This window comes from Myxocyprinus asiaticus, chromosome 29 (genome assembly GCF_019703515.2).
Source record: "Myxocyprinus asiaticus isolate MX2 ecotype Aquarium Trade chromosome 29, UBuf_Myxa_2, whole genome shotgun sequence".
NCBI lineage: Eukaryota > Metazoa > Chordata > Actinopteri > Cypriniformes > Catostomidae > Myxocyprinus > Myxocyprinus asiaticus.
The window spans coordinates 35,026,794-35,049,134 of record NC_059372.1 but is presented as its reverse complement, the minus strand read 5'-3'; the positions used below and the strand labels follow the sequence as shown (position 1 = coordinate 35,049,134).

General features: G+C 37.6%; 2 protein-coding genes across 9 annotated transcripts in view; one reads left to right on the top strand and one right to left on the bottom strand.

Moving 5' to 3' along the window:
- Window positions 1-365: 365 nt before the first annotated feature.
- LOC127419956 (glutathione synthetase-like) lies at window positions 366-13,078 on the top strand. Of its 3 annotated transcripts, none has more exons than XM_051661815.1 (13): window positions 367-543; window positions 5,583-5,728; window positions 7,035-7,180; window positions 7,306-7,381; window positions 7,566-7,705; window positions 7,902-8,018; window positions 8,749-8,829; window positions 9,345-9,422; window positions 9,529-9,598; window positions 9,879-10,073; window positions 11,166-11,247; window positions 11,327-11,516; window positions 11,998-13,072. In XM_051661815.1, exons 2-13 carry the CDS (start codon window positions 5,600-5,602, stop codon window positions 12,122-12,124), a joined length of 1,431 nt encoding a protein of 476 aa, XP_051517775.1. In that variant the 5' UTR covers window positions 367-543; window positions 5,583-5,599; the 3' UTR covers window positions 12,125-13,072. The 3 variants fall into 3 exon arrangements, with proteins under 3 accessions (XP_051517777.1, XP_051517775.1, XP_051517776.1); XM_051661816.1 differs by having other exon boundaries at window positions 369-543; window positions 12,001-13,068; XM_051661817.1 differs by lacking the exon at window positions 8,749-8,829 and having other exon boundaries at window positions 366-543; window positions 11,998-13,078.
- Window positions 13,079-13,760: 682 nt separating this feature from the next.
- The window catches only part of LOC127419954 (zinc finger protein 704-like), a 102,896-nt gene continuing 94,315 nt past the window's right edge, over window positions 13,761-22,341 (bottom strand). For 2 of the 6 annotated variants that reach the window (XM_051661811.1, XM_051661812.1), the window contains 2 exons: window positions 19,677-19,795; window positions 13,761-19,271 (listed from right to left, as the gene is read on the bottom strand). In XM_051661811.1, coding sequence (XP_051517771.1) covers window positions 19,160-19,271; window positions 19,677-19,795 — 231 coding nt within the window. In that variant the 3' untranslated portion in view covers window positions 13,761-19,159. Of the gene's footprint in view, window positions 19,272-19,658; window positions 20,197-22,341 lie in introns of those variants that run through there. The other 4 variants (XR_007893755.1, XR_007893757.1, XR_007893756.1 and 1 more) reach the window with 3 other exon arrangements.

The following is a 22,341-nucleotide window of genomic DNA, read 5'->3' as shown; positions in this document are numbered from 1 at the left end:
TGTGTTTATTTATTTTGTATGTATAAATGGTTGAACTGTATATGTTGACATTTCTGTACTCTATAAAAAAGCATTAGACTGAAAACATGGGGTGAGGAAGAGTCAGTACATAATAAAATCAACACTTTATGATGATTCTACAATTTCTCCGGGTCCCAATACAGTTGATATTATTCATTTTTAGATTTGAGTAAACATTTATACTATTTTATTTAATTATTGTAGAGTTACTACTTATTAAATATATTAACATTCATAGATTTACACGGATTAAACTTTGATGAGTGAACCAAAACGCAGACTGAGCCCTAGAGCGCCCCCTGTAGAGTGTACCCTGCAGTACAGATGGCGTGGCGTCATCAGCTTTCCAGTTCAGTGGTAGAAAGACACTGGCATTGAATGTATGATCCAGTGATATGAATACCGGACATTGGTTAGCACGCGTAAAACTACTTCATATGTTTGTGAACCTGAGCGCAAGCTAAACGCAACTCTTTACAATCATACAAACTGACTGTAAACAGGAAGACTCACTTGTATCAGGTATGTCATAACTCGATCTATTTTCCGAGTAGTGCTCTTTCGGCAGCTAAATTAGCTATTGCTTACATTACATGCCTTACAGTACTTTTATCTGTAAAACAATGCACTGATGAGCCAGTCGCTTGTTCGCATAGTGTCAATATGTCTTGTCATGATGAGCTCAGCGATCACACAGGTAGAGATTTGTTACATCACACAACATACATCTCATTCATCTGCGCTTCTTCTTTAAGATATAATTGATCACATCTCCAAGAACTTCCCCTTTTCTCCGCAGCTCTAATAATGTGTTGTGTTAACAGAAGTGATGTCTTTCTTATTAAAGGTTATTAGCGATTACTTTATGGAATGTTACGCAGAAAATGTTCCTTCTCCCTGAAAGTTATCACTGAAATAATTGACAGCACTAGACTGTGTAAACAGCAAACTAAACACATTCTTTAATCAGTCAATCAGAAGACTTTGACGTGCCTGTCAATCATTTTGCGCGTTTTTAGAGTGTAAGTAGTTGAAGCAGAATATTCGAGAAGGATATGGCTGTAGGCAGAGCACTAAAAAGGGCCAGGGGCTCCAAACTAACAAAGATTTCCCTAACCCTGAGTGGAAGTGACGCCCCCTTTTGGAGTAACCCCGCCCCTTCAAGAGTAGCCACGCCCTCTTTTGGAGATTACGCCCCCATTTGGAGTTCTCCAGCCTGCAGCTATACCTACATGTAACATTCAGTTTTGATGGCATAATCAGATTCATAACAGTCGTCTGTTGATGGCTATTTTGCTACTGTGGTGTCTGGCAACCGTGAGAAGACGCACTGCTGCTCTACAGTTCGGTGACGGTCTCAAAGGTACAACCGTATTTTTGGAGGGCAGTGTTTTGGAAAGAGGGGGTGTGTCTAATTCATAGGCTGGGTTGGAAATCGCGTACTGTCAGAGTATATACTGTATTTGATGAAGGACGCACTTCTCGTTCTTTAGGTATACATGCAAATTATGAAAATATTGCGGACATCCAGGGACATAGGTATCAGGGACGTGCCATCCATATAAGCAAGGTAAGCAGTGCTTACCTAATAGAAGGGTGAAAAGAAAATTACACATTATGAAATATTTAAATATAATTGTTAATATAAACTACTGTTTTAGTTCAAATTTGTCATCTTTCATCTCAAGTTGAGCAGCACAGGCAATTATTCATGTATTCGCTTTGGCGCCACCCTCAGGTATAAGCACTTTATGTTATGCTTTCTCTGATTCCATTGTTTACCGCCCTTTCATTCAACATTGTTCATTCAAACCAAATCACGTCAACTAATACAAATGGCCAAGGTAAGCATGCTTACCAAATTAGTAAGCCAGTCAGAATGCTCCTTCCTTTTGTCATGCTATCTGATTAGTTTTGTGTCAACACGTTCAGGTTCACGTAACTAATGCGCAGGGTTGGGAGGGTTACTTTTGAAATGTATTCCACTACAGATTACAGAATACATGCTGTAAAATGTAATTTGTAACGTATTCCGTTAGATTACTCAAGGTCAGTAATGAAATCTAAATACTTTGGATTACTTCTTCAGCACTGGTAGATTTTTTCACTTGTTTTGACTATAAAAACTCTGCCAGTACAGTAAGACAAAATACACATGTTAAAAATACATTCTCTGAAAAACCTAAATATCTTATGCAGTGTTGTTTCTAAAACAAGATTAATCAAATTGATCTTGTTTTAAGGATTTTTTGATATTTTTACAGGAAAACAATACAAAAATTATTATCAAAAATATGATTTTTGCCCTAATATCAAAGGTCTTACTAGAAAAAAAGAAATTATGATCCAACATGAATTTATTTGATAAAAAAATATGATCGTGCCTGGTAACGTGCATGTAAAATGGCTGGAAATAGCATTTTATCTTAGCGTAAAGCTGACAATTTACACAATTTACACAAGGTTTATTTTTATTTCTTCTGCTCCAAACTTACTTCAAACTTACTTCTCTGTCTGCTCGTATGAATGTAACACATCATAAGAAAGTGTTTCACCGCTGTTCAAATGCACTTTGGATCACATCATTTATATGTATAAATGTTTTCCATCTGAAAGGACTAAATATTAAATAAAATAAATGACAATAAAATGCAAAGTAATCTCTTCAGTAATCAAAGTAGTTTTTGAATGTAACTGTATTCTAATGAACAATGATTTAAATTGTAACTGTAGTGGAATACAGTTACTTATATTTTGTATTTCAAATACGTAATCCAGTTACATGTATTTAGTTACTCCCCAACTCTGCTAATTTGTTATTAAGCACTAAAATGGATATCTGCAGTGTAAGCATCAATAACCTGCGTGGACATGGCAAAGTTAATTTCAATTAAAATCGAGAAAGAGAGGCTATCGAAACTTCAACAAGCGGACGACATTTACAACAAAGTGACAGAGATGTTCATTCACAAGAAGAGATGCATGGGTTTTGTGTTCCAGTAAAGGTAAGATAATGTATGTATTTAAAAATCTGTGTTATTGATACTAGGTCATAAATACTAGATCATTGTGTCTGGCTAGTCTGAGGCTATGAAGTGCTGATATGGCAATCACGTCCTTCTTGTGTTAAGTCTGTTTTATAGTTTTAACGTTAGGGCGCAGTGTCTGTTTGAGAAAAAAAAAAAAAACCTTAAGGTAAAGATTGTTGACTGGTGGTCAGATAAGTTAATTGCTGCTGTCCATTCCAGTGTTTCTGAACTGTGGGAAGAGTGACATGTGAGGCATATGATGTTGAAACTATTAACTGGCAATCTTATCTTTTTCTTTTTCTTGTATGTGAAAACAAGCTCTTCTGGCACTATGGTTCATTGTATGATTTAATGGACTTAAACATGCTTGGCTCAATATATGACAATCTTTAATTTGTGTGACATGAACAATATTACCGTCCTGAATTTAAAATAATTTGGTCATGAAGTTTGCCACTGTGACATGGTTGTTTCCATTGACTGAAGGGTTCTAAGGCAACAATTTATGCCAATAACATTTCTGCGACATTACACTCACCCGTATAACGCATTTTGTGCACAGCGTTTAATAATGTGTATTAAAGACTCCTTGATGCTTGCCCAGTCTCAATGCCAATGGCTCATGCCTGGTAGGTATTGACCCGTGACCTAAATATATGAAATAAGAACAACAACCACGAAAATAATCCACTCTGGTTTTGTTAAACAAGCACCATTTAAGCACAAGGAACAACTTTCTTGGTATATACAGTATATGTATAGGTACTGCTGAGCTAAGCGAGTAGTATTCGGCTGATCATGTGATCCTAAGATGGCAGCCCCCATGAGGAGACCCTCTCCATGTAGAATAAAACTGCTTTCATAAGGCTACTGATATGACTAGAGTCTTTATCTCATGTAAGTGGTCAAAATCTCTGAAGAAGTACAGCTGTTTTTAATGATGAGAAAATTACTGTTTGCACCACTAACAATGCAATGGCCCATTTATATACTCTTACCAAAGTACTGTGTGGTACCATGGTACTGAATAATTACCATTAAATGTTTACCAATAAATACCACTAAATAGCACTAAATAATTTTTTTTTCAATAAATGATTTCAAATTAATTTACACTAAATCTCCCTGAACATCAAAATTTCTTGGATTTCAGGGGCCTGGGTAGCTCAGTGGTAAAATACGCTGGCTACCACCCCTGGAGTTCGCTAGTTCGCATCCCAGGGCGTGCTGAGTGACTCCAGCCAGGTCTCCTAAGCAACCAAATTGGCCCGGTTGCTAGGGAGGGTAGAGTCAATGGGGTAACCTCCTTGTGGTCGCTATAATGTGGTTCGTTCTCGGTGGGGCGCGTGAAGCCTCCACACGCGCTATGTCTCTGTGGCAATGCGCTCAACAAGCCACGTGATAAGATGTGTGGGTTGATGGTCTCAGACGCGGAGGCAACTGGGATTCATCCTCCGCCCCCCGGATTGAGGCGAGTCACTATGCCACCACGAGGACTTAAAAGCGCACTGGGAATTGGGCATTCCAAATTGGGTAAAAAAAAAAAAAAAAAAACATTTCTTGAATTTCCACATTTCTTAAAGGGAAATTATGGTAACAATTTGCAATACGGTTGTAATTGTTAACATTAGGTAAAACATTGGGGGCCTGGGTAGCTCAGCGAGTAAAGACGTTGACTACCACCCCTGTAGTTGTGAGTTCGAATCCAGGGCGTGCTGAGTGACTCCAGCCAGGTCTCAACAAAATTAGCCCGGTTGCATGGGGTAACCTCCTCATGGTCCCTATAATGTGTGGTTCTCGCTCTCGGTGGGGCACGTGGTGAGTTGTGCGTGGGTGTCTCCGCGGTAACGCGCTCAACAAGCCATGTGATAAGATGCGCTGATTGACGGTCTCGGACACGGAGGCAACTGAGATTCGTCCTCCGCCACCTGGATTGAGGCGAGTCACTACGCCACCACGAGGACTTAGAGCGCATTGGGAATTGAGCATTTCAAATTGGAGAGAAAAGGGGAGAAAAAAAAAACATTAGGTAAAACAATAGTTATAATACATGAACTGAGAATGCTGTAAAATATATTGTGGTGAGCAGAGCAGAGCCAAGCGACGTCTGGGCAGAGCGAGGCCGGGAAGATAAGTGGCAAATAACTTTCACCTGCATGCCACACCGGTCTCACATTCCAGCGAGGGGCGACAGGAGTACTTAACGAGAAGAGACAGTAGCAGACGGGAGAGTGAGACACGTGAAGCTGTCTGTGTGTATCTGTGTGTCAGTGTGGTGTTGCTGAAAAGCAAACCTTTTGTGTACTGCTGAAAAGCAGCCTTATTGTGCGCGACTGAAAAGTGCGACAATAAATGTCTACGTGTTTTGTCAAGCCAGCCCCAGCTTTCTCCTTTCCATAATTGTTACACATATTGTTAGTTCATGATGCCTAATGCATTAACTAATGTTAACAAATGGAACCTTATTCTAAAGTGTAACTGAATTTTTTTTCACATGAAGCATATAGGTTGACTACAATGTGCTTTATTCAGATTCTAGATTTTCTGCAATGTCTGCAATACGAAAAGATGTCCTGAGAGATGAAAATTTGATCAGAAATCTAGAGGAGATAGCAAAAGACACCGCTCTTTTACATGGGGTGTTGATGCGGACCAAAGAAACTCCCAACTCTCCTGAGGTAAGTGCACCATTACTGTTTTCATGTGGCCAGAAGAAATGATTAATTGGTTATAGGCCTTATAACTAATGTGGTGGAAAAGTCCTATAACTAATTAATCAGCCGGTAGTTTTTAATATCGATTTATTGAATGTTGAAAAAAATTCTTCCTTACTGTGACAAGCAAAGACTTTGATGCTGTATGACACCAAAATTAATAAATTCTTAGATGCAGTTTATTGTTCAACCAAAATCCCAATAATTTCCGGAACAAATGAAGATTTTGTGCATAACGCAAGACTTTCAACTATAAACAAGCCCAACACATATTTGGCAACTCTTAATTAGAAATGATGGAGATTTGGTTTCGTTACAATGCTCTATAGTTAAGTAGGTTATTTATCAAATTAAGCTTTTTATAGCCTATATATTCACCAGATGAAGTTTAATAAGGAATGAGGGTTATTATTACTCACAAGATATATGAAGTTGCATAATATAATACAAAAGAGACACAATGTATGTGTCCATATAGTCTATTTTTCTTTCATCGCCGATAATAGTAGTTCCAAAAAGCAACTGTCGGCACTGATTAATCAGTAAAACCGATATATCGTCTACCCCTAATGCAAGATATGCATTTTAGTGCACTTGTATGGGATGAAATTAGTCTCAAAATGATTAACACATGCATGCATTCTTATCCATCAGTTTGATAATGTTGCAAATGTATTTTATAATCCACAGACATATGCCTTTTAACTTGTGTCTGTGAAATTCAAAATTAAACGAATGTGCTGGGATTTGTACAAAGAGAGACATATTTGTGAACACAAATGTTCCCTTTTGTATAAATGTATCACAATTTGTGTATGCAGCCAAAAAGAGTTCCAAATCAAACACAAAATGGTTTTGTGAAGTATTGAATGTGCACACATGTGTTAATCATTTTGAGACTAATTTCATCCCATACAAGCATTCTCTGGGAATTAAACCCATGACCATGGCGTTGCAGGTGCCATACTCTACAAGTTCAGCTACAGGAACCCGGACATTAGTTATCTAGCTAAGACTCATAGATAGCCATTTATTTAATGGCAACAAAACCGATCTCAAATCATCATCTAGTCATGGAGGCGCAATTAATTCACAGTCACGGCTGGAATTTTGTCACTCTTGTGGCCATGTTTTGTTTGTGGATTAAAGAGTGTTAGTTCTGCCTCGGTGAGTCAACAATGACAAAAGACTGTCGGCTCAAAGATTCAGCAATGACTGAAGTGTTCTGGTGGTGTACATACATGTAAAATAAATGTATATTTGTTCACAGGTGGTGAGTTATGCACCGTTCACATTGTTCCCATCACCAGTACCTTCAGCACTCTTTCATCAGGCACTGGCAGTTCAAACATATTTTAACCGGTTGGTGGACCAGGTCAGCCAGAATCCCACCTTTCTAGAGGAAACTCTGGCCAGGTACTGTTTGATCGAAATTTATTTAGTGGCTTATTCCTTTTTGCCTTATTTTGTACATTTTAATTTAATCTTTAGTAATAGTTATGGTGCTTTGATTTAAATAAATGCTACTTTTGCTTCAACAGCACCATCAAAGTTGACGATTTTACAGCCAGACTTTTCAGCATATACAGACAAGTTCGACAGGAATGTCAATCCCAGGTATAATGATTCACAGACTGTTTGTTGATTAAATTGTATAAAATGCAATGTAATGTATTAATCAGTTCATATTCTATTTTTTGAGTTACAACAGACCATTCGTTTTCCATAAATAACAATAATGATATTGTACAATTATTTAATTTCTTTTTAATTTAAGCCATGGTTCATATATTCCCCTAAGTCAATAGTTTTGGGACTAAATCGTTCAGACTACATGTTGGACCAAAATCCAGAAGGTGGGACATCTTTAAAGCAGATTGAAATCAACACTATAGCTGCCAGTTTTGGTGGTCTTTCTTCACGGACACCAGATGTTCATCGGTAAGTGTGTGACCAAAATGGTAAACAAAACGTACAACTCCAAACTCTGAGGCCTGAAACCATCTGAGGGTTTGCATTAAAATGCAAAAACATTACTTACTGCGATTCTGTTTTCCATATGGATTCATCATTCAATGCCTTCTGGTTGTGTATTATGTAAAGGTAAATTACACAGTGCTGTTTTTATTCCTCTTAGGCACATTCTGAAGGTTGCAAACCTGTTAGAGGAATGTGATCAAATTCTTGACAACAACCCAGCAGCAGGTCTGGCGAGAGGTTTGGCAAAAGCTTGGGAGCTCTATGGATCTGAGAGGTGTGTTTAAAAGTGTATTTATTTGATGGTGCCATGGCAAGAAATACCATGGCCCCAAATAGTATTTGTGCACAACATTTCTGATTGTCATTGCATAAGGTATCATAGGTGCATATCAATCCAAGTGTCATTTTTTTTTAAAGAAACATAGCACAAGCACACTTTTCAAGCAAGCCGTTTCACAAAAAGTTTATGTTTGAAATGTTAAAACCACATACAGTACTGTAATATAGTTCAAAATAAAGGACACTTTCTGGTTGTCAGATATTAGCAGAACATGTCCATAGTTAATGTGCTGAACTACACCTTTGGTTGCTCTGCTACAGTAGGACACCTGTGTGGAATTACTTTGAGACCAGTTGGTTAAAAGTAATTGCAAAAATGACTCACTGTGACTCAATGACTCGAAATGACTAAGTGAAGTTAGTTCTGAAAAAAGCTTTAGCATCATTTGTTTTCTAAGGCCACTTGGTTTGATGCTTTGTTTTCTAATGCATTGCAATAAATATATATTATTAGTGTGGCTTAAGGTTCCAAACACTTAATCCTTTCCTTTACAAATATGTTAAAACAGTTATCTGATGACTATTTTGTTTTTGTACATTATTTGAAAGGTCTTTTCAACGTGGATTGTGATTATCATGTTTAATCATTGCTTTATCTGTGTTAACATAATGTAACTGAAATGGTTAAGTGACCGTATCCTCATGTCTGATATTGTCCATTACAGGGCAGTGGTTATGTTTCTGGTTGAGGATGTCCAGAGAAATATTTATGACCATCGATATGTAGAAAATGAGTTGTGGAAGAAGTAAGTGGTCAAATAGTTCTACTATGGTCGACACAGAAATTAAAGGGATAGTTCACCCAAAAATAAACATTCTCATCATTTACTCACCCTCATGCCATCCCAGAATATTTCAGCTATGTAGGTCCATATAATGCAAGTGAAAAGTGACCAGACCTCATAAAGGCAGCGTAAAAATAATCCATAAGACTTTAGTGGTTTAATCCATGTCTTCAGAAGCGATATGATAGTTGTGGGTGAGAAACAGATCAATATTGAAGTCCTTTTTTTACTATAAATCTCGGCTTTCACATCCTCTCACATTCTGAAAGTGAAAGTTATTTATAGTAATATGTAGTGTAGCATGGACTCTGTTATTCAAAGGTAAAGTTTTTATTAATTATATAGTAAACTTACTACATAAGAACATTCAAAATAAGTTTTAGTACACTGGGAGGGTGTTTGGTCATTTTGGTTGCCTTGTGATGATTTGTTTTTAGGGACCTAAATGATGGTCTTTGCTCTTTACATATTTACAGAAATATTCCTGTTATAAGAAGACAGTTTGAAGATGTTTGTAGAACTGGATCACTGGACCAGAGCAAGAGGCTCTTTGTGCAAGTGTTTATGATTCAATATCACAAATATTTCTAACATTTCCTGTCTTCAGTTACAGTCATGTATATGTTGCTTTTATAATGTTCTTTTTTCTTCAATCTGCAGAGATGGGCGAGAAATCGCCATTGTTTACTTCCGTAATGGATACATGCCCCAAAACTACACATCAGAGCAGGTGAGGACACTGCTTTATTGTCCCTGGGTTTAAATGCTGTCATTAATTTCCTGTACTCTGGCATGTAAGTTTGCAGCATCATCGTTAGTTAACCCTACAAAGCTAATGTCACACAGATACACTGAGGAATTTTCCTTCTGCTGCTTCCATGTTTAGAACAAGCACAACTGAAGTCATGTGATCAACAATTGTTCTGCACCAAATGCATGGATCAGAGGCTTAGCTAATCTATTAGGGTTCAACCCCTTATATTGGCTAATATGTAATGTCTGTGTTTCAGAGCTGGGAGGCACGGCTGATGATGGAGCGCTCTCTAGCTGTGAAGTGTCCAGACATCAGCACCCATCTTGTTGGGACTAAGAAGGTCCAGCAGGAGTTGGCTCGGCCAGGGGTTCTGGAGCGCTTATTCCCTGATGAACCTGAAACAGTTGTTCAGATTCGGGCCACATTTGCTGGGCTGTACACATTGGACATGGTAGAGGAATAAAATAAAATACATTTACATTTATAAATTTGGAGTGTTCAGTTATGCTCATGGAGAGCTACAGTACCTTTCAACAGAGTTACAGTTTGAATCAAACATACCTGAACCAGACACAAGGTCTTTGGGTTCACTTGGACATTACAGGCAGGTATGCTAGAGCCAGTTGGAACTAAACTTTACTGGATGGTTAACCTCAAGAAGCAGGATTGAGCCACCACTGTGTATGAGACTTAAAGGAATAGTTCACCAAAAATAAAAAATGTGAATCATTTACTCACCCTCATGTCCTTCCAAACCTGTACGACTTTTGTTTTCCATGAAAGAAAGAAAGGAGAAATTTTGAAGAATGTACCGGTTGCTCTTTTCCATGCAATTACAAAGAATGGAGACTGGAGTTTTCAAGCTTCAGATAGGTTGCAGTAAATGTGGGTTTGGGGCGGGTTTATCTGTTTGTTCGATCAAGAGCAGTACTTGAAACAAATATTTATTTTTGCAATTTCATTCGGTGGTGCCAGTGGTGTAGAAATGACACACTTCAGCTTTAAGTTGTTATTCACTGAAAATCGTGACATCCACCCTAACTCTCCTTGGTACGTTCATGTCAGTTCATTAAAAAAAGTGGCAATGTCCAATTCATAAATGAATTGTTTCGATCTGAATCTTTTCAGTGAATCAGTTGATCCAGTTAGCAAAACTGGTCTGAATGATTCATTGAACTCACTGATCTAATGATCTGGTCGCAGCAGTTCTTGTGTTAACAGCTCACAAAAAAGCTATTGTATGACTTGAGAAGACTTGCAATGTAGCACACGAGTCATATGGACCACTTTTATGATGTTTTTGCATCCATTTTGTAGATTGAAAGCTTCAGTCCCCATTCATATTAACTGCATGGAAAAGAGCAACCAGTACAATCTTCAAAATTTCTCCTTTGTATTCCTCAGAAGAAAGAAAGTCATAGGGGTTTGAAACAACATGAGTGTGATTAAATAATGGCAGAATTTTCATTTTGGGGTCAACAATTCCTTAAACAGATGAAATTTTCTGCAATTGATATTAATAATTTTTTCTGTCTTTCCACAGGGAGAAGAAGGTGATAAAACGGTGGCAATGGCTTTGGCCAATCCTGATCAATATGTGCTTAAGCCTCAGAGGGAGGGAGGTGGTAAGTAACAACTCATTTCCTGTGTGCACACACTCACAACACTTGACCTTGCTCACATCGGTCTCCCACTATACCACAGGTAACAACATTTATGGAAAGGAGATCTGTGAGGTACTGGAGAACATGAAGGACTCCAGTGACAGAACAGCCTACATCCTGATGGACAAGATCCAGCCTCGTCCCGTAGAGAATTACCTGCTCAGACCAGGAGCTCCTCTCAGACTGAGCTCCTGCCTCAGTGAACTGGGTGTGTTTGGAGCGTACGTCAGGTGGGATATTCAGGATTTGCAGCTTAATAAAAGGGTTAAGCTCAAAACAGTAAGCATTTGACCTGCTGGTGCCAAGATTTTCAGTGAATGACATCTTAAATTTTGTTCTTCTCTTTGAACAAAACCATAGCTCACAAGACTTATAGACTATTTAATGGTGCTTTTTGGAACTTGACAGCCTCTGGTCATTGTATGCTTTCATTGTATGGGAAAGAGGAGTTTGAAAAATTTTTAAAACATTTCCTTAATGAGTTCGCGGAAGAAAGAAAAAGTCACACAGGTGTGGAATAACATGAGAGTGAGTAAATGATGACAGTTTTTTTTGTTAACTATTTATTTTAATAAAGCTCAGGAATAGAAAATTTTTAGCAGCCTTGTGTTAATGTACCCTTATATGAAATTTGCTACAAATTCACTTCATTTGTAAATCATCTGCAGGTTAATGTAACATTTTCCTTCTTGTCGTCAACCTCGCACACAGCAGGAAAGGCAATGACATGGTGTTTAATGAATGTGTGGGCCACCTGCTGAGGACCAAGAGCTCTGAGCATGCTGATGGGGGTGTGGCTGCAGGAGTAGCTGTACTGGATAACCCACTTCTGGTGTGAACTATACCACCCCCCAGTGGACAGGAGGAGAATTACACTGCTTCATTCCCATTACATAACTTTTCTACCTGGTGTGATAATGTAATAATAATAATAATGTAATAGAAAAATGATTATTCTTAACATGTTTAATTTTCTGTTGTTTTAACAGATTTTTATCAACTACACTGGTAAAATATTCATGTTAACCAACATTCATGTCCAAACATAATCCTGTGAACTAGATTATGAAACTGAAACTGTGGTTGCTTATGCTCTTTTAAGACAGATGACCAAAGCTAAGCTCAAATGAAATATGAAGCCTTACTGTATGTCATTTATATGAAGTTCAGTAAAAACTTTAGAGATGTTTTAAACAGTTAAATTCTGGGGCCATTTCATGGAAATAACTCAATCTACTGGAATATCTACTGGAAAGTATTTTATTTGAATTATTTTTATAACATAAACCTCTTGGCATAAACCTTGTGGTAGAGACTAAAAGGGATATTTCACCCAAAAACCAATTCATAACGCAATAACAAAGCATAATGTAATAACTGCACATCAAGTTAAATGTAATATTGTAATCATTTTTAAAAATGTAAAACAAAAATGTGAGCGCATACTGTAATAACATTTATTTTGCTAAATGTAATAGGTTATTACATTGAGAATGTTACATTATGAGCTAAAAAGATTTTAATGAAAAATGTAATAATATTCAAAACAAAACAAATCTAAATCCATTCTTAAAGGGACAGTTCAACCAAAAATGAACATTCTCTCATCGTTTACTCAACATCATGCCATCTCAGATGTGTATGACTTTCTTCTGCTGAACACAAAAATTTTTAGAAGAATATTTCAGCTCTGTAGGTCCTTTAAATGCAAGTGAATGGTAACCAGAACTTTGAAGCTCCAGAATGCACATAAAGACAGCATAAAAATAATCCATCAGACTCCAGTGGTTGAATAAATGTCTTCTGAAGCGATCCAGTTGGTTTTGTGTGAGAAGAGACCAAAATATAACTCCTTTTTCACTATAAATCTTGTCATTGCAGTCTCTAGACACAATCATGATTTCAAGCTCAATTACACTTCCTAATGCTTGACACATGTGCAGAGTGCTAGATGACACTAGGGAGTGTAATCAAGCTTGAAATCATGATCTCCAAGGAGACTGCAGATGTCAAGATTTATAGTGAGAAGGGGGTTACATTTTGGTGTTCTCACCCAAAACCGATTGGATCGCTTCAGACAACATGGATTTAACCACCGGAGTCTAATGGATTACTTTTATGCTGTATTTATGTGCCTTTTTGGAGCTTCAAAGTTTTGGTGACCATTCACTTGCATTGTTAATTATGGCCTAGTATATTTCTCTTAACGTAATAACCTAATTTGCCAACTATTATTATGTTTTATGCCCATGACAATGTTAAGAGAAAATTATTATACTGTATACATTAATTTCACTTGTACATTATGTGCTATTACATTACGTACTGTGATTACGTTATGAGTTGCTACAGTGAGTTCACAGTGTAATACATTTTTAAGTGTAGTAACCTATTACATTATGCTTTGTTATTAAAAGAGGACAGAATTTACATTTAAAGCATGAAGCAAAAAGAGCATACAATTGCAGTCAAACATCTTTCTGAAATCCATGTTTATTTAAATCTCCACATTACAGAAATCCCACTCTCATTACCAACCAAGTAAACACCAGAAACACCTCCATCCTCTCAGGCATTCACTCAACTCTGGACACATCACTGTCAACCTCTGAAAAACAAATAAAGCCAGATAGTACAAAGATGATACAAGACATGCATCAAATATAAACCAATGCGGAACAATGGAGAAAGAAAGGAAACGTACAGTCAAAAGGGAGCTTGACAAAACGTCAAGGCCTAAACAGTAAAACTAACACAAAAAGGGAGAAATCGTTGTTTTGAAAAGATCCTGCACCGAAGTGACGTCTCGATTATTGTGAGTACTGTGAAAATCCTTATTTTATTAACACTGAAACATTTGAAAATCCAGTTTGAAAAGAACCAACATGCAGTAAGTGAAGCTAGAATTACAGGGAACAGACAGACAAAAATCATCAAATGGAATGTGCAGGGCAGAATGACATCATGATCCACATAGTAACATCCATCCTACCTTCCAAAAATACATACATCATGATGTATAGACTCACTTATACACAGATATTTCTGAATAATGAAATCGTATTAATGCAAGGGCAGATTTAAAGCATGTCAACTGAAAATGAAAACTAAAAAGAAAAAACTCTGAGTGGTTGATATGCATGAAAATAAAAGACTGAAAGAAATTTGTGTGAGACAGGCAATTAAAAAAACAAACAGCCGTGAAAGATTACAGGCATATTGTTTTGTAGATTTTACATTCGTTGATGCTTCTTTTTCCCCATTTACCCTTTAGCCCGAAATATACAATGAATATTTACATGTTTTTTCACTAGACTCTCAATTCAAAAACGAAAAGGCAATCTTACAATTCTTTCTTTTCTTTTATGGTTTCCATTTTATATCTTATGTCATATATAAGTTTTGGCAAAAAAGCCAAAAAAGTGATTCACTTTGTGACTCCTGGCTCAAAAACTCATTCGATTTTTGATGGTTAAAGGGATGTCCAAACCCAGTTTGACTTTCTTTCTTATGTGGAACACAAAAAGAGTTGTTAGTCAGAACGTTCAGCACCGACAGCCTCATTCACTCATTCATTTTCATTGCATCTTTTTTTCATACATTGAAAGTGAATGGTGACTGAGGCTTACATTCTTCCTAACATCTGTCAAGGTTAAGTAAAGGGTGACAGACTTTTTATTTTTGGGTGAACTTTTCCCTTTAAATCCAAATCTTCCCATGACTCTTGTCCTATGGACAACAACGCAACATTTTACATGGGAAAACAAGACAAGCCATCAAAAACTAAGACAGTGACATTTCCAAGAATCAAAGGAGCCTGAATGACAGTCACCAAAGCCTGCAGTCAAATCGCTGAGGGCAAGACATGTGCTGCGAGGCCCAAACTAGCACAACATCATAAAGTACCGCCAAGTAAGCTTATACTTAGGAGGTCTGTGAAAAGACCCATCCCTGACCCAATGAAAATTGAAAACGATGGCGGTCACCATACGACCATTAAGCTTTTTCTTTTAAAAACTTCAATTTCTGTGTATAAAAACGACACATAAAAATATACGTTTTGTGCAGTACAAATTAGTGCAATTAAATGTTTTCCCTCTTGTTCTTCTCATTGGCACTTAGTGAAGGTTATGATCATGAGAGGAACACACTCTCTTTCCTTTCTGACCACTGGAAAAAGAGAAGACAAAGCTGCTCTAAGCTGTGATTGGACAATATGCCTTGACATTTGGTCATTTGGCATTGTGCACCAGCCCAATTGTTTCTTTGATTCCCATGATTTATAAAAGCTTTTTGAGACAGTGCTACACTTTTTGATTATTTTGTTTGGACTGAAAAGGTAAACCAATATTAACTCTTCCAACCTGCAAGGTGGAAAAAAATAAACATTATATATTAATGTCGAATTTTCATTTTTGTGTGAACTTTTGCTTTAATGTTCTCCAACCTTAATGATCTGACAAATCACATTCATATATCCAGTCACTATAGACCCAGATGACTCAAGTGTTATCAAGGGAAACAGCTCAGAGCTGGCTTCGGGGTCAGATAGCACAGCGCACACCCAGCCGTGTGTATACATGAAAACACCATATGATCAACTCGATATTGAAAGCGAAAGTCTAGCACAGTGTAAGACATGGCAGTATCTACATTCACACACGTCTACATGTTGTCAGAGTAAGCCTGTGAATAATATGTACAGTGCTGCCGATCCATATGGTTTGTAGCTATATGCTGTATAAGAAGAACATAATTCCTTAGGAAGCACAGCATGGACAGGATTAACCAGGGAAAGCTGCAAATAATTACTGCGTACAAGTTCTGCATCTGTACAAAAAACACTAGTTTTATGGTAATTTGGAACTGGATCATTTGAAACTGGTATGTCCTGTTCTAGTTTAGTTAGCCAGTCACTACAGTCTAGGGTGTACTTTGTTTTTCAACGTGTCGTTACATCTTGTGCATCCCTAGCATTTAAAGTATACTCAATTGAGCGCAAGCCCAAATGGACGCATTTGACTTTGTGTATTCTTTAGTACAGTCAATGCCAGGCACATGGACAGACGATGTGATCAGATGCGGACAGGTAAGCAAGGCTTAGGGTTGTCAACTCTCCCATATTAGCTGGGACGTCCCATATTTTGGCGATAATTACAACATTCTGTATGGGACACAAAGGGTACCACAAGGCTACGAAAACTCGGCTGTACACGGACAGTCCATGTAGCCTTTCATAATGTAGTCTATTGGCCGCTAGAGAGTACGGACATTTTGGACGCATGTGCACTACGACTGCTTTCCGATACTCTTTAGTAAAGTCAACTCCACTCACATGCAGGGACGATGCGCACAGACGCGTACAAGTACGAGAGGTTACAAAAACTGGGCTGCATGCAAACAGACCATGCAAGCCGATTTGATGATGAAATTTATACCACGTGCACTATGTGAAAGGTTTAGCGCCACGTGGAAAACCAAAGTATACTTTAAGGCTAGGCTAGGGTATACTTGCATATGGTTGCACATTTTAGCCTTTCAAAGTATACTCCCGTACAAACGCATTTGACGCATGCGCACTACAACGGCTTTGTGAAACTCTTTAGTACAGTCAACTCCAGGCACATGCACTTGTGAATTTACACAAGTATGCAAAGCTATGAAAACAGGGCTGCATGCGGACAGTCGGTGCAGACTGTGCTAATGTTGAAATTTACACGAGGCGCACTGTGCACAAGGTGTAGCGGCACACTGAAAATTGAAGTATACTTTAAGGCTAAGTTATACTGCGTTTTGCCGCTTGCTGTAACTTCTCGTGCACGGTGGCACTTTCTAGCTTTTAGAAATTTGGTCTATATTGCGTCGAGCCCGTAAAAACACGTTTGACGCATGTGCACTATGACTACTTTGTGATACTCTTTAGAACAGTCAACTCCAGACACATGCGCATGTGCACAATAATAAGAAGCTACAAAAACTGGGCTGCATGCTGAAGAAATGCTGATGATGGAATTTATGTGCACAAGATGTAGTGGCACGCAGAAAACCAAATTATACTTTAAGGCTAGGGTATACTTCATTTTTCTGCATGTCACTGCATCACTTCGCCTTTCAAAGTGTAGCTTATTGACCATGAGCCCATATGGTGGCTCACGTGGATAGTCCATGCAGACTGTGGTAATGATGAAATTTATTGGCCATAAGCTTGTATGGACATGTTCGACGCATGCTCACTACGACTGCTTTGTGATATTCTTTAGTACAGTAAACTTCAGACATATGTACAGACAATGCCTACAAGTACGCAAGGCTACAAAAACTGGGCTTCGTGTGAACTGTGCTGATGACAATGTATGCATCGTGCACCTTGCGCGAGACATAGCGGCACGCGGAAAACCAAAGTACACTATAAGGCTAGGGTATACTTTGTTTTTCCACGTGCCGTTACATCTCGCACACGGTCAGCCGTTCTAGCCTTTCAAAGTGTAGTCTATTCACTGTGAGCCTGTGTGGATGCATTCAACGCATGCGCACCATGACTACTTTTTGAACAGTCAATTCCAGACACATGCGCAGACAATGCACACAGGCATGTACAAGTACACGAGGCGGACAGTGTGGATGGTGGTTTAGCAGCATGCGGAAAACCAAAGTATACATTAGCCTTATCACTATGTCCTAACTGTGCTAAACGACTTCAGCAGACTGCCTTTGTTCAATTTTAAAGTGAACTTATTAAAGCCGCTGTAAAATCTTGGCCAATTAAAGTGCCAACTATTTTAAATTAATACTGAGGACTGATAGGAATAAACCTCATAGCTTATAAAGAGGCATGCAGTTGATCTGTAAGGGACAGAGAATTAGTTTTTCTGGTGCATTAGTGCAGAGAGACCATTTTACATTCCTGCACTACAACTATTCACGCTGAAGTACACAGCGGGCTCTCTCTAAAAGGCTCATTATTATTTAGAGATATTAGGAGACAAAAACGTAGCAAAGAGTGTTGAAATAACTCTTGAAAATTTGCTAAAACAGTCACTGTTTACATGAACGCGCCAAGAGTGCGAGAATGCATTATGCGATTCCTAAAAGAAACAGCAATGCTAAACTGTAATCTGCTTTACAAAATTGAAAAGCAAATAATTTTCATGGGTGTTAAAAAGTGCTTATAGGCAAGATAAACCATCCAGAAACAGTTCAACTTTGAACAGATGGCAAGTTAGACTGTTTGATTTAAGTGTAAATGATGTGATAGGCCAGGTTTCTTTTTTAAACAGCATTTGAATTTGGGTTGCTGAATAAATGTAACCAAAAGTAAGATGGTTAACTGTTCAAAAATAGTCAATACCAAATAAAAAAATAGCTTACAGAGTTTGATAACAGTAAAACTGCCATGTATAAAGTCTGCCACACTTAAAAATTATTGGGAAAAAATTCTGCTAGTGTATTCCAAAGAACACATGCACAATGTTAAAGTATAATAAACTGTAAAATCAGCTTTGAAAGTCTTGTTTCTGGATGTTTTTAAATATATTTTTTTACATTTTTAATTTTTTAAAAAATGTTTTTGCCCTAATATAACAATACAGCAAAAGCCAAAGTTTTTTCTCAAATATTTTTTGGATATTTTTCATTTTTTTCTTAATTTTTCTGAACAAAATCTCAAATGTTCCACTATGGAAGCTGCAGGAAAAGAGAACCCTCTTGTGGCCTGGAGAAAACAGTGACATTTAAATGGCCACATCTCTCAGAATAGCATCATCTCAGCTCTCAAGGAAAATACCCTTCTGAGAGCATGGAGGAGTTTATCAGTTCTCAGTCCATGGTACACCGACAACCGAAGAGCACATTTTGACATAGTAACGACTAGAGCTCAGTCAGTGAAACGCTGGCAGGCCTTCTTCCAGCGACATGCTGTGCACCACAAATCTCTCTTCTCCATGCCATAGACCTTTCGGCACTTCTTGGCTTCACTACGGGGTTTCCTGGGGAAATATTTGACATAGTTTAAACAATAAATAATTAAAAAATGAAAATATTTAAAAGTTTGCTAAATTTACGATGCTAAATTGAGGCAGACATGCGTCATCACAGTCTGTGAAATGGGTCCATTCTGATATCTTACCACTACAAGTCACTAAGGTGTCCATAACATGAGATTTATTGCAAAATCTGACATGTTAAAAAAGAGGAATTCACTACTGGGGCATTTTTGATCCCACTTTTTAATCATGTGGGACATTCTTGGCACTTTTGGTTACATTTTCCCCCTACCCCTGGTAAATTTCTGATTTAGACTTCAGCTTTAGACAAGCTGTGACGCAAGACTTCAAAAACATCATACATTCACTCTTCCATTACGACTCCAGACATGTGAACACACAGGATACCTGGTTCCAGTGGTGGGTTTGGAATTGGAGGGGCTGATATGCGTCTTGCTTACGGTGGTGTGGTTAACAGGTTGTCTCTTCTCACCGATGCTAACAGTGCGGATCTGAGTCATTGGGCCCTGCAAAGGTATTTCATATTAAAAGTGACCCAATTCAACAAAAGCACAACCAAATACACAAGAATTTAAGCCAAGCTTAACATCTCAGATGACCTATGTTGCACTCACTTTAAACATCATGCGCAACAACTACATTTTTACATTTTCTAAAGGAAGTATGAGTGGTGACGAAACTCGCCACCATGATACTACAGTGTTGTGGGTGGTTACCGGGGCGCTGCTGTTGCTAGGGTATTCTTAGTGGTTGCTTACTGGCCCAAGTCAAAAGAGTGCACCTCCAAGTCTCTATGATATTCCATAGATATGGCTCAGGACCCTCCTGCAAGTCTATGATATTTCTTATCAGCCTTTTTTCGTCTGCCAGGTGTAGCTCTGATAGTAAGGCTGAATATGAGCTTGATCTGGTAAATGTTAAAATGAAATATTATAAAATATTATATAACAGTTATCTATCTTCTCTCCTGTACATTTGTATGTTTTCATACCTGATTTTGCAAATACAATTCTACATTATAACCGTATAGAGCGCAACAGTCGGGTTCTAGAAGTAAAAATCCCATTCATTTTCTCCATAGTGGTGTATATTTTTACAATAACATATAAACCTTTAAAGAAAGATCTACTGTGAGCTCTGAGGTTGATAATTGATGGTATATGCTTCCGCTGAAGCCATCAGTCTGCGTTATTTCATCTTCGTTTAATGGCGGAATTTCTGGTGAACAACTACACTACCCATGATCCTGAAAGGAAAAAGTCCACCAGTCAGAGAATTGCGGTGAAGAAAGCATGCCAAAAGAGCTCTGCAGTGACCGCCCACTTCCATGACACATTTCAAATGATCAGTTACAACTGAGTCCACTGAGGGGCGCTGTGGATGTGTGTCGTTGAGGTGTTGGATGAGAGAAGGAACTTTGATTGCGTCTTTGTGTGCTTTCAAGCAAAGCCAAGTGTCGCAATACTTGTAATATTTTGATTCTTATTGAATTATACTCTTTTGATATTTGGTTCTTGTTGGAGTAATGCAATCCAATGGAAAAGGATCTGTTTTTATGGTGGAAATGAAATGCAAAGCGGTACAAGAAACTTGTTAGCTAATCAGACCAGTATGTGTGAGAAATCTTTAAACATGGGCAGACTGCACTTAATAAAAAGAGTGCACTTGTTTTTCTGAATTATTACATGTGAAATTATAAAAATGTGATCGCCTTTAAGTAGACTCTACTTCGTTTAGAGTCTAATTCACACTAATTCATTTTTGTTTGAAAAGGCATCTTTTTCTCTACACTTTTGCCTTCCGTCAACACTGAGACAGCGTTTTTGACAGTGAAAACGGAGCTTTTAAAAAAATATTTTTTACGTCTTTGCGTTGTAGTGTGGATGGGGAAAACTGAGATATCTGAAAACAATGACGTATTTGTTGTCATGTGATGCAGTGATGTGATCCATTCAACCCAAAACAATCAAGATGGCGGCCTTTGTTGTAACGGCGTTGTAATGGCTGCTATCAACTTTGATAGCATTGTTAAAGATAAATGTTAATTAGTACAACCTTCACATTGCATTCCTTCAAAGGCGATGGGAAGTTTATTCAGATTTGCTGTCCGGTGACGAAACACCAGAACAATTGCATTGTTTCGGACTGTACATGGAACAGTGATTTTTTCATGCGCAGTAAGGGGATTTAAGAGTTTTCATACATTTAGTGTGGATGAGCAACTTTTGGAAAATGCTTGAAAATGGCAGTGTGGATGCAGAGCGTTACGAAAACGCAGTTTTCAAATGTATCCGGATTAATGTTTACGCAGCCTCAGAGCTTATAAATGCATTACCCAAATGCCGTCAGTATTGTGTGTCCAAATGTTTTTTACTGTTATTTTTTATTAATGCATATTAATTTTATTTCTTTTTCCCCTTTTTTAAACCGTTCTTGGTAAGGTTTGTGAATAAATCAAAATACAAATTTGACGTATGTGTCATAATTCATATTTTAATTTACAGGTAATCGATTACTCGTTTTTTGTGGGTTAGAGTACTCGACAACAAAAATTACTCTAAAATGCCCATCCCTACTCTCAAACTACTTAAGTAAATAAATAAATACATATTTTGCAATAAAATCAAACTATATTGTTTCTATTCTTCAAATCTATAATTTTATTTTTCCATCGTTTTTAATTTAATTATGTAATTCACAATGCTTCATGGGATTTTAGTTAATTCCACCATTAAAGACGGTAAGTACACAGTCTTGTACCTTTGTCTTTTTGTCCGATTTTAATATAATATTTTCTTTAAATCACAGTTTAGAATGGTGCAATTCACCTCAGAGCTGGTTGGTTTGGTTGATGGCTTACAACTCTTTCATGAGTGATTTTATGAAATACCTATGGTAAAAAAATTAATGGGAAAAATACCAAAGCCCTGAAAAAGTGGGCGGGCACTGATGGGCATAATTGTCTAACACTTTTTTTTATAAACAACAGATACTGTACTATCACCAAACATATCAACTTTTGGCTATAATTTAAAAATAACTATTGGCTATT

What these genes read in the sequence shown, in the direction of transcription:
- LOC127419956 (XM_051661815.1), top strand. Translation starts at nt 5,600, where the DNA reads ATGTCTGCAATACGAAAAGATGTCCTGAGAGATGAAAATTTGATCAGA. An exon ending in GACAGGAATGTCAATCCCAG is followed by an intron (nt 7,382 to 7,565) that starts GTATAATGATTC and finishes TATTCCCCTAAG; the next exon opens with TCAATAGTTTTGGGACTAAA. An exon ending in GGCTGTACACATTGGACATG is followed by an intron (nt 10,074 to 11,165) that starts GTAGAGGAATAA and finishes GTCTTTCCACAG; the next exon opens with GGAGAAGAAGGTGATAAAAC.